Here is a 20,314-nt window from a genome sequence, read left to right as displayed (position 1 = left end):
AAGCTTCATTTTATTGGTCACTTTAGTCACTAACATGCAATAAAATACTTTTGTTGGGCCTCCTGGACTAATTTAACGGAACTGAATTAAAAATTATTTAATTAACGCTATGTGATTAAACAGTTTTTTTCCATGGAAGCTTCTGGACTATAATAACGTGAGGAATCCCCTAGCTCCTAGAATAATAAAATAAGTAGATGTTTGACCAATTACACTTTGTTCCTAAGTCTATATAATACGGCTTTAACTCTATTTCCAACCTTAAGAGACAAGTCTTGTTTTTTTATTCGAAAATTTGTTCCCATACTTTGGTGCTAAATTTTTTTTTCATAGAAGTGTCTGTATCTAAATATGGACTTTCTTAAGAACTAATTTTAAATCAAATAATATTTTAGTTGATGTGTTAATTTAAAAAAAAAACTCGGAAGGGATTTCTGAAATATGGGTATTTATTCACATTTTTTGTTTCGAAACTTTCAAATTGAAAATTGTGGATATTTTTAAGCAAGCATATTATAAAATAAAATTGTTTTTAAATAAATATCTCTCGTCACTCTTAAGTTAACGCATAAGTTTCTGTAATTCTGCGCATGACATCATATTCTATTATCGAGCAATCGATTAGGTTTAAGTTTCCCGCCACACGCCACCCAATTTGATAGCCCCCTATTCTTGTCGACAACGTCAATCGAGCTGTCAATGAAATTTCTGTCTGATCATTAGGCGACACGCATTTCTCTATGTTTCAGTTCTGTGCCACATTCTCATTTTGTTCCCAACACGTGTTGCGCTAACAATGGTAGCATCTTCGGGAGAAATTTTAAACTCATCAACAAATTGGAAACATTGCAAGCTGACATAATCAAAAAATTAATTTAAGAAATTGGTCAAACTTGCACACAAAAATCAACCAAATAACCTGTTGCGCAGTTACTCGAAACTCGTTTGCCAACACCTCACAGCTTGAAAGCCCATTTTTTGGCTCAAAAACGAGATCAAAAAATGACTTTTTCCGAATTTTCAAAGTGCTCTCATTTCCTTAGTTCTGCTCGAATCCCACTATAACCCGATGTTTTCGTAATGTAGGTGATAAGAGCAAGCCGCTGGTATAGTTAGTTCGATTTAGAAAAAATCAATTTTTTCGGTGTTTTTCGATGTTTTAATAACATCGATAAACATCGCCCAACACTAGTTTGAAACTCGTTTGCCAACATCTCAACGCTTGAGAAAAGGTGACGGGAAACGAATTAAAATCAGCATTAAAAGGTTCCGTTGATTCAACCTAATCAATAATGGGCGAGAAATGATGTTTTTGACAGAGTTCAAAAGTTTATTATAACACCGGAAGTTGCATTTAATTAGTTTATTAAACTTAATAACAACTCAAACTTTAGAGACTAATTCTACCAACCTAAAATAACTTCACCTTCAACAATAATAGAATTGTCACAAATTTCTTTATGATAAATCAATGGTGTCTTGAATATATCTTAAAATCTTTTTATTTTCTTTCCATAAAACAAAATTTGCACACGTCTGATATCGGCTTAGTATACTAATAGAAATACATATATCAGATCTAGAATACAGTATTGTATACTTTAAAGACTCAATTGCCATTCGATTTTTCTTTTCTATCTCTATTTAAAGTTTTTATTACATTTTCAAGTTTATTTTTATCTGTCCCTGCAAGAAGTAGATTATCTACGTAAATTAATATATATAGTTTATTATTATCGGATCCTTTAACATATATTTTGCATATATTTATAATCCAAAAATTTCCTTTACGTCAATTTATATAAAAGTACAAAATAAGCACCTAAGTAACTTAATACTTGTGTTTGCCATTCATATTCAGATCTTTTAAACAACATTTCCGATATTAATTCATGACATGCATCATTCCAGTTTTTTGTATAAGGATTTTTTCAGCTTACAACCTCTACATTCTACATCCTTGAACCCTTTTGGAAGTTTTATAAAAACAGTACATTTAATCTCTCCATTAAGAAAAGCACTGCTTACTGTGCTTACATCTAACTGATGTACCTCTAAACCAAATTATTAGGCTAAAAACGTCCTTATTGATGATCATTTTCAGTAAAAGACGTAGCTTTTTGCTAAAAAAACAGTCAATCATGCGTTATACTTGAACACATTTCTAGTATGGTTTCTCTTTTTCTTATTTACATTCTGACTTGTCCTACACTTTCATTAGTCACACGGGACCATGTTTTGTTTTCTTGTTATTTAGTTTTAAGTCTATTGCCTCTTCCCATATTCACAGATTTACAGAATACAGATGCAAAACCGATCGAAAATACGCGTGCGAGCGCCAGACTTCAGACACGCCTCCTGAAGGATGGATTTCCATCACCCGCCTAGTACGGCGGCAAGGGGTTTAATTTGTTGTAAGCCTCCGCGCCGCGTGCTTCTAATTTTTCTTGCGTAGTACGCGTGTTTATGATTAATAATTAAATTGAAATAATATATTTGTATTTTTTTAGTATTATTTTTGTTAAAATGGGGGGGTATAAGTGTGTATATCTTTATTGTTCCAGCCACAGTGGTGGAGGAACGACGTTATTTAGATTTCCAAAAGATGAGTTAATAAGTTAATATTTCGAGGTAATGAAAAGCATTAATTTTACTCGCCCATGTGATAACTTTCCTTTCCAGTATTTAATTAAATTATTTATATGACTTAAAATATTTTATACTTTAAAATTCGCCAACAGAGATTTATCATCTGCCAAAAAATTAGATAAAACTAAAAGAAAATTAAAAATTTTGTTTCATCTTTAATGTTTTATTAAATAAGATCCTTAAATCTGTTAAATGAAATAAAAATGTACTCAAGAACCCTTACATTCTGTTTTATTTAAGCCTATTTCTATTTTGACATTATAAATGCATTATAATATCCCAGCGAAATTATAGTGCAGAACATCTATCCCTACAAAAAAAAAAACTTAAAAATGCAGCCAGTCCAAACCATCCTTTTCAAGGGCATCGAATATCGGGAGCTTATATCCGCGATCTTTCGCATCTGGTATTCTGTAAATATGTGCCATATTCTTAACTTACTACTTGCCATTGTTTTGTCGTATGTCAAAAGTTCATTTTCATCTACAAAAGATTAAGTTTTACTATTCTAGGAAGCAAGATAAATAAATTTTTAATTTTTTGAACAACTTTTAGGGTCAAACAATACAATTTTGTCCCTAATAATCAACAAATTAAATAAAATTATGCATAACTTAAATGGATACGGCTGTAATTTCTTTATTAAACGAAGCACTTTAGTTGATGAAAACAACTAACTAAAAAAAAGTTAAAAAGCCTTTCGAATAATCAAAAATCTTTGTTCAAAGAAATTAAAAATAAAAACTAAGTTGATGATGATGGTGTCGAGACAAAACGATGAAATTCATGAATTTGGATTGAACTCTAGATAATAGACGAGGGCTTAGAAGAAACAAAATTGATTAGTTTGTTGTTGCAAATTAATATATACGTTTATTGATTTCGGAACCTAAAACCTTAAACAGTTTTAATTATATTTTATTTACCTCGACTGTTTCTATTTAATGTAATTTTCAAATAAGAAATTAATAAATTATTTAATATTTTGAGCCTAATATTAATTTTAAGCGCACGGTACAGTAGAGCAATATTCAAATTTGGCGCCATAACCAAATTTTAAATTACCCGTTATTATGACGTCACAAACCCTTTTTCACTTCCGGTTAGTACTGCTCTTCGACATTCAGAGGGCGCAATCGACGTTCAACGTATTCTATTAGCTCTAATGGTAGTTTCCTATCTCAGAAGTATTAATCTACGATGCGTCGATCTTTATAGAATATCGCATTTTTCTAATTTAGTTTATGTTTTAATAAATGTGTATTAAATGTAACTATGTGTAAATAAATGTAACTTTTTTCTATAATCTGTTTTCACAATATGGTAACATATTTTGAAAATATTTCTTGTTCAATTTCTGAAACCCAGACCTATATATCTAGTAGAAAATGTATATATAGGTCTTTCGAAAATTAGAGTACGCAAATAAAAAAAGTGATAATTGGGGGCTTTTGTTTAGTATAGAAACAAAAAAGTCCCAAATTAACACTTTTCCATTTGCGTACTAAAGTTTATGAAAGAACCACCCATTTCCCATAAGTGCACAGGTATAATAGATCAAAATTTAAATTTGGCGCAATAATCAAATTTTAAATTTCTCGCTACTAGGATAACTCACAAACTCATTTTTGTTTCCGATTAGTACTGCTCCTCGACATTCAGAGGGCGCAGCATTTATTGACAGTGCAATGCTCTATTGGCTCTTATGGAAGTTTCCTATCTATGATGTTATAGTTGGTGAATAAATCATACTAAATTACGTGCAATATGTATTAAATCTAAGTAATAGTCGACAAAAAAATTGTTCCTATAGCCATTAGGTATTATTTAGGTACTATTACATCGGTATATTTGATAAATGTTAAGACTAACAAAAATTGATTGATAATATTTGTCGAAGCATTCCAATATACTTTTTTCCCAGGTTTTTTGGCTAGGGCTTATAGAATTAATACACATCTATCTCGTGTTTATATCGAGGTTTGGACAAACTTTATTCTCTTCCTCAGAATACTAAAAAATATGTACACATCTTTATATTCTACCTAAAAGCTTAACATAAAGGATATCAACATTATACAATACATATCTAATTATTTAAGAATATTTTCTCAATAATGAACATTAATAATAAAGAAATGACCAGATATACTCGTATTATATACTCACCAATACTTTTAGATTTCATTGCTCGTTATTAGACATACCGTAAAATGGGGCTACTTTGTGACAATTTTTTAGGTTTTTTGATGATAAATTATTTTAGATATACCAACTTATCGTTTCATATTTGTTCTTTCTTGATTCAAATCGATAACTCGACATGTGAAGTAGCATTTGAGAAAAAAACAAAATAAAGTGTCACAAAGTCACCCCATGGGTCGGGGTTACTTTGTGACAGGGATTTATTTGATATTTAACGTGAAATACAATTTTGGCACAAAGTAACACCCATGCTCTATTTATATACAAAAAATATATAACATTAAAATTTTAAATAAGGATATTTGATAGATAAAAACACATAAATAATTACAAAATATATGCTCTTATGCAAAATATTAACAAAATGTTTATTAATGTGAAGGTAACTTTAAACAAAAGAAAACTAAGTAATAAAACTGGTGGTAAATTATATATGATACACCTGTGATTACACAACAAAATCACTTAACTCTGGAATGTCAAATAACGCTCTTCTTCCACGTTGAATTAGGGCATTTATGCCCATAATAATTTCCTCATTTCTGTAAAATATCTCGTCTTTCTTTTGAGGCCACTTCCACTGCTTTCCAACACGTTCCATCACATTTACTGTCGCTCCTATGCTGTATACGGTCGTAACTTGACCTGGAAAATACTTTCCTTCAAATTTAACAACGACGTACTTTCCCTCTGACTTTTCTGCTTTTTGGGCTTCAGTTCTTTCTTCAAGTACCCCTTCATCTTCATCACTGGAAAAATGTTCATGTTATGGACTGTCATCACTTTCCATGTATTTAATTTGATCCTGATTTTGAGAGTCCAGGTTGAAGGTCATCGTTGTTTTGCGTATTCTCAGCAGAAATGGGAGCAGATGAGATGTTAAAATCACTACTACTTATGCTTTTACCTGGTGGAACGTTTAGGCGCTTTCTTCTTTTGATCTGCCTCCCTTTGGTTGCGTCAGTCCTTACATTGGTAAGGTGTTGAATAAAACTATTACCCACAACCTCAGCTATTTCGGTATCTGCTGTTACAATACGAGTGCATAAACGGTCCATAACCTCGTTTCGATCTAAAGGATAAATGCCTGTCTTTCTAAAACCAGATCTTAGGCTATCAGGTCCTCTTTCTTCTAACTGACTCATCAGCTTTTTCGAAAGGCTTGGAAATTCATCCTTTGGTATGGAAGAGACTCTGCTGCCGTAGTTGCTTGCCTTCCACTCGTTTAAAATTTTGCGCCATTTTTCCTTCATTGAGCGGAAAAAGGCCCCGTCAAGTGGTTGGAGTAGATGCGTTGTATTAGGAGGTAAAGGTATAAAGCGAATATTATTAGCTTCACATGCTTGAATGACCTGCTGATTTAAATGCGAGCTAAGATTATCTCCTATAAGGGCCTTTTGCCCTTCTTGCCGTTTTAATATTGGCAGCATAAGAATTAAAAACCAATCCTCAAAAACTTGGTAGTAAAACCAGCCCGAAGCCGTTCTATTATATCGCGCGTTTGCGGGTCCATTTTCAATCCATGTATTCCATAATTTTTGAGATTTATAATTAATATAAAGTGGAGCTAATTGACCCTCGGCATTTCCGCATACTATTAGAGAAGTACAGGCTTTTGAAAAGTTTCTGATTCGCTCAGGGTACTTTGTTCCCCTTTTGGTTATTATTTTTGGTCTGGCCTGGGTCGTCAACAAGGTTTCTTTCGTCATAATTCCATATATTTTCTGCAGAAATTCCTTCTAACTCAGCCTCCAAATTATCAAAGAATTTTTTTACAGTTTCTTCATCAATGGCAGCCTTAGCATGTGTAATATTCTGAGCGATTCTCTGTGAAAGCTGCGGTTGTTGCTTCAAAAAGGACTTGACCCAATCAGGTCCTGGCATATTGTTTTTAAAAGGCTTAACTTTTTTGCCTTGACGTTCTATATACGATTTAACTATACATCTTAGATCAAATGTGCTTACGGAAAAACCAAAAGTTGACACAGTGATAATATGGGCGGCAAAGGCATCTTCTTCTTGGTCGGTAAATACTTTTTGTTGTCCAGACCTGTTTTTGTGCCGTTCTTTAATTTTCAGTCATAAAGTATTTCGATGTATACCATCATATTTTTCCGCAGCACCGCGTAATGATATTCGTTTATTTTTTATATCATTAAGAGCTTCAGCTAACGTTTCTTCTGTATAGTTTTTGTAGCTGCGACAACAAATTTTTTTTGTACGCCCTTGGCATTGCATCTAAAAGAAAACAATTTTTTTGGTCTTTGTTTAACAGGTAAGGGGCTACTTTGTGACATTTTTTTCTATGCATATATGTAGTAGTCATATATTCACAATAATAGATGTTTTAAACATGTAAAATTTGATATTATATTCTACTTGTTTTGACTTTAAATAAATTTTGACATAATAGAACCAGCAGGAGAGTAGTTAAAAATTAGACTACACGAAAGATTCAACTGTCTGAAAATTATAAAGAGGAGCTTTAAACATGAAAAACTAAGGGTTGAAAGGCATGAAAAGGAAGAGTATTATTTTCACATGTACGGGTTGTTGATTGCTTAAGTTATAGAACTGTTTTATTATTTTTGTTAAACTGAATAACTTGATTATTAAAGTGAAATTTGATCAATTAGGTTAAAGTATTATACCTAAATCCTTATTTTTTGTTTTTTATTGATTGATTTTATCTATAGAACTGCTATCAAATTAATGCTAAATTAAATTAATACGAGTAATAAGAATTTTCTTCGATATAATTTCATACGAATATGACAAGGTTTTGAGACAAATAAAATGTGTATCATTGGTATAATACGTATGATACGAATGCCATCAACAAAACAGACCCCTGAGGGATAAGATCCAAACTTATTCCACGCGGATGTAAACCCACTCAATGTACAGGTCGATTAACCCGATCCGTTCTTTGTTTTTGCAGTTATTTCGTCTGGTTTGTTGTCGTTCTTGTTTTATTTTTCGTAATTTAATTTGTAAAGTTGCATACATTAGCATTTAAATTTGGAAAGGTTTTGGTCATATGTACGGGCCATTTTATTGGTTTTAATGGGCAAGTAAGCGCCAGACCATGCTGGTAATGACCGACCAGAAAATTTAAGTTGTTGAATTACCATTTAATGATTGTTGGTTTAAAATAGTACGTTTTGCCGTTAATTAACTGTAAAAACCACTTTATTACTCTAAGATGAACAATGAACTATTTTTCGTATAGTTCTTCTTTCATTCATTTACCTTTCTTAGAACGTCCCTATAATACCATAAAACAAAAAAAGGTTAAAATTTGTTGCCTCTACTATTCTACACATATACAACCCTCCTAATTGTATTTCACCCTCCAGTTAAGCGAAATTTAAATAAATAACCTTTGGGATAAAAATTTTACGCAGGGGGTTTGTTTTGTACCTGAATAAAACTCGGAAAGGCATCAACAAACCGCTTATAAAGAACAAACAAGCCATTACCGATAAACCATTTTCCCCTCATTCACTTTATACATACATACGTATCAAGAATGAATTTTCAGAGAACTGTAAATCGAAATAAACGCTCGTAAATAATCCAAAATGTACAAACATACGTCGCACCAGAGCGTAGGAATGTTATGTTGGGGCACGCACGTTGTTTGTACGTACCATGCATGTCGTTTCGGTCTTTTAAGGCTTTTATTTATCGGTTGGCACGTAACGTGGTGTATGGACACCCTTACGATTTATCGCTATATTTAAAGAGAGTTAAAGTTGCCCCTCTATAAAAGAGGCGCTAAATTATGTTAAAATCTGGATGGTAGTGAACTAAAAGAGAAAATTAATTGAAATATGAAATACTGTATATTATATTTTATGAATTATTTTCAGTTCTTAATGTTGGTGAATAGACACAGGCATTTGACGACAATTTTTGTATTTTCCAAAAATAATATTTCATTTTATATTTATTTATATTAAATTATTGCATTTGATATTATTGTTTACGCCTCCCAAGATTTTGAAAATTATTTTGTAGATGGTTTAGGGATTTAGAGTATCTATTTTCTCATTTTCTTTCATTTGATGGATTTTTTTGTTAATTTTCCAAAGATATTTTGATTATTTTTAGACACTAATTTCTCATTGTTTTCCAGACTTTTCATGTTTTCCATTAACTAGAATTTCTTATGTCAATATTTCTCTTTTTAGTTTTTGGTACTGGACCTCATTTTTTTTGTCTTTTATGGATTTGGAAAAAATTTATTCCATTGTTTCTTATGATATTATGCATTTGAAGTAAATAATCACAAATTATCCGAAATATTTCTTAATATCTTTAAGATATTCGGAGTACTCGCTTTTGTTTCAAGCATTCATGTTTTTCAAAAATTTCCAATGTTTTTCTTGGGTACGTTTTCATTCTTGCTTTAGTTGTCTTTTAATTGAAAAAATAAGACTTCTTATTACTTCTTAGTTTTTTCCATGATTTTTATGTTTGCCTGACTCAATTTTTCCATTACGCTTTGACGATTTTTTTAAATTTCTTTATCGTTTTTAGCTTTAGTTATTTCAAGCATTTTTTATCTTTGTTAAATACTAATTCCTTACTTTATTTCGGGCACTGATTTTTTTTTGTATTTTCGACGCAATTGGCATCCTTTTTCAATTTTGTTTTATGTATTTGTCGTAGATTTTTATGACTTCCAAGCCTTAGAAATAACAATTTTTTTTTTGATTTTGCGAATAATTTCTTATTTTGTTTCAGACATTTTTCATATTTTGTAGGCATTTGGAGTAATTTTTACGGTGTATTTCGTTCTTGCATGGTTTAAGGTAAATTTTTTTGACATTCATGTGCCAGAACTATTTTTTCATTCAAAGACGTAATTCTTTAATGTTATATAAGGATTTGATATAATATAAATCCTCCAAATTTGTAGTAATTTCTAATTTTTATTTCAAACATTTAAACTGACATATTTCTTCCTATTCTCCGGGTAATTACCGCATTTGACGTAATTGTTTATAATTTCCAGGAACTAGAACTAATTTTTATTTCAGAATTATAGAACACTATCTCAATTAAATTATTTTAGCCATTTGATGTAATTTTGTTCTATATAATATATTTTCCAGTATTAAAAACAATATCAAGAAAATACAGGGTGTCTCATAAGTGAATGCATGCACATAAATGCATGTTTGCTTTTTTTAAGGTCTTAATATTGGGCGTTACCCTCTTTGGTTCTTTTATTCGATGCCTCATCTGCCGCTCTCCCGTTCTGGATTAATTTTCTTTATTATTATTATTTGTTTCCTTTTGATTAATTTGATATAAATTAAATATTTTTAAGGGTTGTTTTGTCTGTACCAACAGATTAACGGTTTTTATAATCGAAAATTAATCTTTTTTGTCAAAATATTAATTAGATTTATAACTGTATTTTATAATTTTATGTATGGGCAAATAGAGCATTTTAATTGAATTGAATTGAATAAGTCATGGTCACAAAAATTTTTCAAATTCTATTTATAGAGAAAACCTTACAAGATCAATAGAGTGATAAAGTTTCTCTTATTTTTGACTATTTTTCATTTAGTTTGGGTCAATTTTCACCTTTTTTCCAGGTGTGTCCAAAGTGGTTCTTCAAAAATTTCAAATTCCTGGAATAATATTCTAATTTTTTCCGGGCAATTAGAGTCATTTTTCCAGGCACTTAAAAAGATTTTTCTATATGTTTTTCAATTTTTTTTTGATCGGTTTCTGATAGAGTTTCTGTTATTTTTGACAATTTCTTATCTAGTTAAGGTTAGTTTTCAACTTTTTCCAGGCAATTAAAGTGGTTTCTTAAGTGTTTTATATTCTTGGAATAACATTTTAGTTTTTCCAGACAATTGGGATAATTTTTCCAGACTCTCAGAGAACTTTTCCATGTCTTTCACCTTTTTTCTTTGTACAGTTTCTAAAGGAGTTTCTGACAGAGTTGTTATTTTTAATTATTTCTCATTTAATTTGGATTAATTTTCACCTTTTTCCAGGCAATTAAAGTGTTTTTTCAAAAGTTTTAAATTCCTGGAATAATATTTTAATTTTTCCAGGCAATTTATGTCATTGTTCCAGGCGTTTAAAGGGCTTTTCTATATGTTTTTGAAGTTTTTTTTATGGCCTGTTTCTGATAGAGATTCTGTTATTTTTGACTATTTGTAATTTAATTGGGGTCAATTCCAGGCAATTGGTGTCATTTTTCCAGGCATCTAAAGAGCTTTTCTATATGTTTTCCAAGTTTTTTTTGACCAGTTTCTGACAGAGTTTCTGTTATTTTTGACTATTTGTAATTTACTTCGGATAAATTTTCACCTTTTTCCAGGCAATTTAAGTGGTTTTTTAAAAATTTTAAATTCCTGAAATATTATTTTAATTTTCCAGGCAATTGGGGGCATTTTTTCAAGACACTTAAAGAGATTTTCCATATGTTTTTCACGTTTTTTCTTTGGCTAACAGAGTTGTTATTTTTAATTATTTCTCATTTAGTTTGGGTCAATTTTTACCTTTTTCCAGGTGTGTTCAGAGTGGTTTTTCAAAAATTTTAAATTCCTGGAATAATATTCTAATATTTCCAGGCAATTGGAGTCATTTTTCCAGGCACTTAAAAAGATTGTTTTATATGTTTTTCAAGTTTCTTTTTGATCGGTTTCTGATAGAGTTTCTGTTATTTTTGACTATTTCTCATTTAGTTCAGGTTGGTTTTTAACTTTTTCCAGGCAATTAAAGTGGTTTTTCAAGTATTTCAAATTCTTGGAATAAGTTTTTAATTTTTCTGGAGCAACCTGGAGCACTGGAGTCATATTTCCAGTCAATTAAAGAGATTTTCCATATTTCTTTTTTAAGTTTTTTTTAAGCAGTTTCTCAAGGAGTTTCTGTTATTTTTGACTATTTCTCATGTAATTCAGGAGTCAGTTTTCAAGTTTCTTGAAGCAGTTAAGGTGGTTTTTCAAGTTCCTGTTATAATCTTTTAATTTTTCAGGCTGCAGAAGAACCTCGTAACAATTTTTTTCTAATTTTCTCAAAAACCATTGAGGATATGAGCATTTTTCTTTCAGCTATGAATTTCTAATGAAAAATAGAACAAATAGCATAAAGAATAACATTTAAGTTTTTGAAAAACTCGTACATTTTTGGCGGTTCACTTTGTTTTCAATTTTTCATCCTTACCAACTTAAAAAAAAATAAAATGCCTAAGAGTGATTCAAACGAACTAAAATGAAATAATAATTAAATACGTGATATGACGTAAATAAGCGATTTTTAAGGATCTAAAGGCATGAAAAATTCCTTCCAATGCCTATAAAATACCCTTAAGAAATGATTTAAGATGCCTAGAAAACATAAGAAATTACGTCAAATGCCTGGAATAAATTGAAAAATTAGCATAATTAGGCCAAAAAAATGGAACTTATCTGGAAAAGAGACTTACGTCACATCAGATACTTATAAAATATTTTAAGAATTATTTGAAATTCCAGTTAAACTAAGATCATTTGATAACTACATTACATTACATTTCTAACTAGTGTGAAAAAAAGGAGAATCTAAAAGAACATTAAACAGTAGCTTGGGATTTACAGTGTCGAGATTTTAAGGCTAGAAATACAATTATGACCTGAAGTTCCTATAAGAAATAATTAATTCCAGTATAACAGAATGCGTATCGTTACTATAGGTAAAGTAATTGTAATCCAGAAATTGTTTATTTTTATGCTAACTTTTTCCATGTTTTTAGGCTTACCCGAATATCTCTAGTGCTCTATTAATTGCACCCAATGACTTTCTCTTATACATAATCTCTAAACAAACATATCCCTTTTTCGCAAGGTTCCAATTTCACCCAGTTAAACGTTTCCGTTCCAAAAAAAGGAAAATCTAAACCGAATCCGCCCAAACGCGATATCAATGTAATTCGACCCACACCTGGTTATTCAGAATCGCTGCCTTTCCTTTCTAAAGTACAACTTAAGTACGACCGTATGCAGTTACAAAACGCATGCATTCGTTCTAATATACAAATAGGCGTAGATTAAAAATTTATGGCCGTCTGAATCTGGGTTATCAGCAACAGCTTTGGGGCATTTCAACCTTCTTGTAAATAGAATCTTTTTTATGATAAATTCCATAGACTAACTGTTTGAAGACGTATGTAATGGGAAATAAAGTATATTTCCCTTTTATAAAAAATGTTATGATTTTAGTGCTGTTTTTTCGAACTTACAGAGAAAGCCCTCGATCATAATTTGACAGTATTGACAGTGATGTAATCGTGAAAAAGGCCAACGTACAGCAAGCAATTTAACGCTATTAGCCGGACCGGAAAGTCTGGATTTATTCGATGATCACTTCTGGATTCGGGATTGAAAGATTTTCGTATAGGAGCCTTTTTTCGATAAATACAATTTGTTGTGATCCTTTAGACATATTGAGTTTGATCATGGGGATGGTTATTTTTGTTTTATGTACCTAACTGGGTAAAGTATGTACTTGAAACAAATATAATCTAAACGTAAAATTGAACAATTTCTGATTCGAAAATGGAATTAAATTTTCTACAGTGAGCAACAACGTCATAAATGCGGATTTTATCTAAAATGGAATAATGGATAATTCCAAGAACCCAATGAAACGTACAACATATACGCCATCGGGCATTTTCATTAAACTTGGTTCGTCGGATCGTAATATTATTCAAACAGGCAGGGGCTACATATAGCCCCCCGTGCCCCCATTATTGGCCGATTTGTTGACGGGAAAATCGCAACTATACCCCGCTATGTGTTATTAAATTTTCCTTTAATCGTGATATACGGCATACTTTTGATCCTATGAGCATTCATTTTGCCTGCTGGGCCCTGAGCGTTCTCTCTCTCTCTCCCTCTGAAATCAGGAACTAATAGTATTATTAGCGTAATTTGTTACCCGTTTGTGTAGTATAGAATTTTGAAATATCGCCGCAGTGAAATTCCTAAAACGAAAAGGGGATTTTCTATTGAAAGACCGCTCCCTTTTAAGATAAAAAAAAATGAGTTCACAGCACGTTAGTTATCGCACCGATAACATAATATCTATATTTAGTGTTTATCTCTGGGTGTCTTGAAGATAAACAAAGCACGACCGGCAAGGGAAAGGCTGGCATGCATGGGATGTTTTTCTTTCGTGCTTGTTTGCTTTTCCACGACGCTTTTGGCTTTGAGGCAACTGAGATATTTTAGGTTATAAATCCGTTTCAATTTCGTTTTTTTTTTTAGTTTAGAACCGTTTCTTGTAATAATAAATATCATGAAGATGTGATTGTTTAATCTTACACTTCATCGTTGAATTAGTATTACACACAGAACCATAGAGTAATTAAAAGTATAAGAGGGTTCAATCCCAGAGTAACAAGTAGGCACCATCTTTACCCTAAAGTCGATTGCAGCATCACGGATGCGGTCTAACCGAACTAAAATAATTGACAGTCGGTAAAATAGTCTACTGTAATACCGATCCGTCATAGAAATGAAAGGCGTGCTATTCAAAATTTCAGAATAGCGCGAAATTTAAAATTATTGACCCATTAAATCAATTTTTAACAGCGTAAAGGCTGTCAATCTCTATCACAAACTCTAAAAAGTTATGAAATAGTGCAAGTGTATTAATTTAATTTTTGAAGAGCCTAAGAGTGATAATGTATGTAATTTAAGTTCATTTTTTAATTGAATTCATTAGTGTTTTTGACATTAAATTCATCAAATTTGCTTTTAAGCTGTTAAGTTAATGCATTTAGACTCTTCAAAAAAATTGTTAATAATGCACTTTTTCATTAATTTTTAGAGAATGTGAAAGAGATTTTACAGCCCAATACGCTATCAAAAAAAGATTTAATGGGTCAATTATGTAAGACAATATTTTAGAGATTTAAGTATAATATATTAAGTCCTATTTTGAGAATTAAATGCTCGATACTAACAATGTTAATTTCACTGTTATTACCAAATTAACAAGGGTAGGGGTAGAATTAAAGTCAATTGTAAAACAAGTTTATAATTTATTGTCTTAAAAGGGATCCTGATACAATTTGTTTTTGTCACACAACAACACTGTCCATGGTATGTATTTTTTTTACATTTTGAGGAAATGATACAAAAATTAAAATTTATCAAATTTATAAATTAATTATTTATAGAGATAAGAACTATATTTCTCAAAAATATGCCCTAAAAATGTTAAGTTTACTACCTACTTCTTTCTACAGAGGATACCCAAAAATGTTAGGGGAGTGGTAATATATAAAAACTAACCCTGTAATTAAAATATTCTTTATGGAGAGTATCATATTAAAAATTAGTTGACACTGATGTATACCCTAAACTCTAGATGTCATCGGTCCTTTTTCTTAAATATTCAAGGGGAATCCCTGGATCTTACTCCCATCTTATCGAGGTGAGGTACCTCCTTGAGTAGTGACCTGGTAGAATGGAAGTTGTTTCACTTTTGGTACTTTGTAGCAGCAAAGCACTGATGATACCTTTCGTCAGACCTAGTAAAAAGTGGCCTAGCATTATTATGTTCATTCTAAACATTATATGAGATTGCTGGATTATGACAGCAGGTAATAAAGTGAATGTATCTTCCCAAGGTACGTGTGTCTCAACCAGTACTGGGGCATTTTGAATAATACTTGGGCCAGCAATTGGGAGAGCACACTTTCTTAAACGAGTATGTATAGTACTAGTAAATGAAATATCATCAAAATGGTCTTGATATAAATAACACCTTGTTGGGGGGGTTGGGCTTAAACCAAGTATTTTAAACTATTCGGACCTCCTAATAATGTCACTTTCCGAAAATTTAAAGATTTAATATTCATTACTCTATGCACAGAACACAAATATATAGATATTACACTCATTAATGGCATGTTTTATATCACAAAACACAAATATATAGAGAAATGCGGGTTGCCTTATGTTAACGGGAAGTAATGATGGCCCTCTACTGAAGGTGTAGCCCTAACCCTGTTGGCCGTTCAACCAATCAGATTTGAAAAAAAGCGTGGTCGAATTCGGCGCTAAATTTGAATTCAATTAAGCGCGGGAAATATAAATTCTAAGACGGCTCAAGACAAGCCCAACTTGAGAAAACTACGAAGTTACAACCTACGGGTGCTCCACTCGGTCACAGTATAAAGAACAAGATTATTAAGAATTAAGAATTCTAGTTTATGTTCGGTAACTCGGTTAAAGCAGATTATCAATACTTGTTCGTTCCAAGACATTTGCTTTTTATATTTTTTAATAAAAATACAGTTTTCTGGATAAAAATACCAAATATATATAAAGATTTGGATTTTTCCGTCAAGGAAGGCGTACAAAAAAAAAAGCCTGAAGAAATTATGCTTATATTCTGGAAGACATAAAAAATTACTTTTAATGTCGGGATTAATAGGAAAAATCACATCAAATGTACGTATCCAGACACGAAAGAAAATTAATTTAATAGTCCAGACAATTGGATTTTTTCTTCCAGGCACTGCTTTTCACCTTATTGTTTAGAGTCTTAGGGTTAAATGTCTGGAATGAAATGGAAAGCTACCTAAAATGTAAAAAATCATTTTCAATGCCTGGAAGTCAGAGGCAATGAATGTGGAGTTCTTGGAAAACTGAAAATCCAAATGCATCAAAATTATACTTTAATTTTTTTAAAGACATCAAATGCCTGGAAAACATAAAAAATTATTACATATGCCAAGATTAAAATTAAAAATATTACGTATGTCTGGAAGCTACAGGGAACTACTGTCAAATTCCTAGAAGATATGCAAAAATAGCAGGCATAAGAAAAAAAATTATATTTCTGGATAATATTTTTTGATATACTTTTTATATAACTGTTTTATACTAAAAACCTTGAAATTATTGAGTTACTTACTTCTATATTCTGTATTTTTAACTATGGGTTACATTTTGTCCCACCATACAAGTAAGGTTTTTTTTTTAGGTAGGAGCAAAATATGGCAAGTGACCGATTTCCAGAACCATTACCTACCTTTTAAGCTTATTGGTTTGACCGAAAAGGATCTTTATAATGAAATTGCGATTATTGAAAATATGGACAGTGAATTTGTAAGCATTCCATCAGATATCGACTCGGATAATGATAGATGTAATGGAAATGATAATGTAGACGAGCCAGAAATCACAAATAATTTATCAGAACCGGATAATATGGTAATATCATTATCTGATGAAGAACCGGAGGAATGGGACCCCGAAGACCTTTTTTCACTGAGCGAATTAAAAACATTATTCAAAATACAGTGGAGTAAGAATAATAAAACGGTTCCACCTGTCCAATTTATGGAATATTCAGGACTAGCCCAAGTCATAAAGGAACTAGATAGGGTGACACCATATAATATTTTTAAACTTTTGATTTCAGACAAAATTGTCGAACATATGGTGTTTCAAACAAACCTCTACGCAGAGCAAACTTTTCACAATTCCGGCAAAAGTTATAAGTCCACCGATAGTGTAGATATTGGTATAAACTTACTAATGGGTATCAAAAAGCTGCCGTCATATTGGGATTACTGGAGTACAGATCCAATTTTACATAATCCCTATATTAGTAGACTAATAACTGTCCATCGATTTGGTTGGCTCCTAAGTAATGTACATCTTAATGACAACAACTTCATGCCCAACCGAAATTCCGATAATTTTGATAAAATATATAAGGTAAGACCATTTTTAGAAATGTTCTCTGCATCCTCACGAATTTTTATCAGTGGACGAGTCTATGATAAAGTTTAAAGGCCGATCTATGATCAAACAATACATGCCTGCAAAGCCAGTAAAGAGAGGCTATAAAGTGTGGATGATAGCTGACAGCACTGGATATTGCTGGGATTTTAAAAAATATTGTGGCAAAACCGGTCCTGTTGCAGAAAAATGTTTGGGTACCAAAGTCTTACAAAAAATTTTCTTTGATAACTTTTTTACAAATGTAGCCCTAATGAATCAACTGTATCAAGAAAAGTTACTGTTAGACATACCAGAAAAATATGCCCCAATTTCTGGAAGATAAAGCAATGCACAGAGGTGACGACTGTGACTGGTACGTGAGTTCTACAGGACTTTCAGCATTTAAATGGCGCGATAAAAGAACAGTTCACCTTCTTTCAAATTATCACAACCCAGGTGACAAAATTGAGGTCAAAAGGAAAGCGAAAGACGGCAGTGTAGAAAACATATCTTGCTCAATAGCGCTGACTGATTACAATAAACATATGAACTCAGTAGATAAATTTGATCAAATGAGGGCAGTTTACGGCCTCGACCGACAAAGCAAAAAATGGTGGCATAGAATCATGTTTTTCTTTATTGATGCTGCTGTTGTTAATGCTTACGTGCTTTACAAGTTATCTGAAGGGCCTAAAATGAACATGAAAGAATTTTGTTTGAATATTATAGACCATCTAGTTGCTGACAAATTGGTAACATCATTACAGGGTACCGAAAAACGATCAAAAAAAGGAAACCTTCCCAACCAGAAACGATTAGACTTACTCAAAGTACACATCAGCCAGTACGAACCAGTAGACGAAGATGTGCAGTCTGTAGTTCTAAGGAATTTGAAATACGCACAAACTGGACCTGCAGCGTGTGTCAAGTTCCCCTATCTTTGGGAAAGAACAAGTCTTGTTTTCAGTCCTACCATACAAAATAACTTTAGGCAGTGGTATGGTGGGTCAAAATGTGTACCATGGGTTTTTTAAAGAAAAAAGTAAAAAATTTGATATTTCTCAATGTTATGTTTTATTTTAGAACACCTTGAATTAGTTTTTATGTTTTTTCGTTATAAATAAGAATACATTTTTTTTCTACCACTTGGGTAAATTTTTACCTTTTTTTTGTACCTCAAAGAGTTAAAGAAGACTGTGATATCCCTGAAATAAAATGAAAAGTTAGATCAAAATGCATTGGAAAAATAAGATAGTTAAATCGTAGATATAAGATTTAAAAAATTGGCGTGATCAGAATTACAGAGCTTCCACATGTAAAATTTCATATTTAAATCATTCATAAATATTCATAAAACAACAATTATTCGGTTCCTAAGCAAACAATTCATAACGCAGACCAACGATGACCCAATCAACACTTTAAATAATTTAACCTTTTTTGAACTTTTAGAGCGAACTCATTCACTTTATATTTATACACAAATTACATACATTAAATTAAATTACATAATGTTTATTTAAGACATTTTTATTTTTTCGTTTTTATTGATACACAAAGTAAAAGTTTGCAAAGGTTTTAAAAGGGTGCAGCTTTAACCCAGACCCAATCATAGAATTCTGAGAAACAATCGCCGACTATAAACAATAAATACTCAGACTGTTTGTGTAGGTATGAATAATAATTCTTTTATTGTTTGCCGCCCGTTAAAAATCACAGAAATGTGTTGTTGGGGTATGAATGGGCGTTTGAAGTGCATTTGCTGCTAATGGTAAATGTGGGCGCGGGATTGGAATAAATATAAATAGTGGAAAAGTGTTGGAAAAGACTTGTTAAGAGGTTTTTTTTTTGGTGATGTAAGGATATAAAGTAAATTTTACGTTGCTAGATAAATTATTATAATTAGTTAAAATTTTGTTTTTATGATAATTTCTCCTAGTTCTTTTACTAGGCTGGTGTAAAAGGGTGGGTGTACCCGAAAAATGAAAAATTCCAAACTTTGGAGATCGATATCTCGGCTTCTATCTGCTCTATCGGGAAAACTCGCACGGTTTTGTCTTCGTCCTTCTGAATCCAACGAGATCTCCAAAGTCGAACCTCTCATTCTAGCCGAGATCTTGGACTTTTAAAAATGAGGTCGAAAAATAAATTTTTCCAAGTGCTCTCATTCCCTTAGTTCTGGTCGAATCCGTTAATCGTTAAATAAAATAACCATTTAATTATCAAGAAGATGATGTACGAATACTGAAAAAAAGACCAAAAAAGTGTTTAGAGAAGTTTTTGTATTTTAATTTTAGTACCTTAATTAATAAATAAAAAACTGCCTAACCTTGCAATTTTTTATATTTATTAAATTTTTTTTTAAGTTCTCTTGGTCGTTCTGTACAGAATGTTTACCTATGAATGAAAATTAAGTCATATCATAATGAAAAAAAATATATGAACATGTAGCCTTAAATAAAATTGCATTTTTCGAACTACAGTTTTATATTTACAGGAAAAATACTATTACATTTTTATTATAAAGGTAAATTACTATAAGCTCATTACTACCCAGCGGACTATTTTACCAAATTTGAGAGCTCTGTATAACAACTTTAGGCTCTTGCGGAACAGAATTAAACATTTAAAGAATAGATCAGTAGCAGCCTTACTAAAATGTCCCATTCACGTCACCTAACTGACGATGGGAGTTACTC

At 31.5% G+C, this 20,314-nt stretch overlaps 2 protein-coding genes across 9 annotated transcripts in view; one reads left to right on the top strand and one right to left on the bottom strand.

The window, feature by feature from the left end:
- LOC126734302 (fat-like cadherin-related tumor suppressor homolog) overlaps positions 1–20,314 on the bottom strand; it is a 450,385-nt gene that overhangs the window by 425,430 nt on the left and 4,641 nt on the right. The window lies entirely within an intron of this gene.
- Positions 13,490–17,958, top strand: LOC126734226 (uncharacterized). Its single transcript, XM_050437763.1, has 4 exons — positions 13,490–13,568; positions 16,870–17,193; positions 17,311–17,543; positions 17,626–17,958. Exons 1-4 carry the CDS (start codon positions 13,490–13,492, stop codon positions 17,956–17,958), a joined length of 969 nt encoding a protein of 322 aa, XP_050293720.1.

Source organism: Anthonomus grandis, chromosome 3, assembly GCF_022605725.1.
Source record: "Anthonomus grandis grandis chromosome 3, icAntGran1.3, whole genome shotgun sequence".
NCBI classification, from domain to species: Eukaryota; Metazoa; Arthropoda; class Insecta; order Coleoptera; family Curculionidae; genus Anthonomus; species Anthonomus grandis.
The sequence above is the reverse complement of the archived record's forward strand: the minus strand, read 5'-3'. Positions and strand labels throughout refer to the sequence as shown.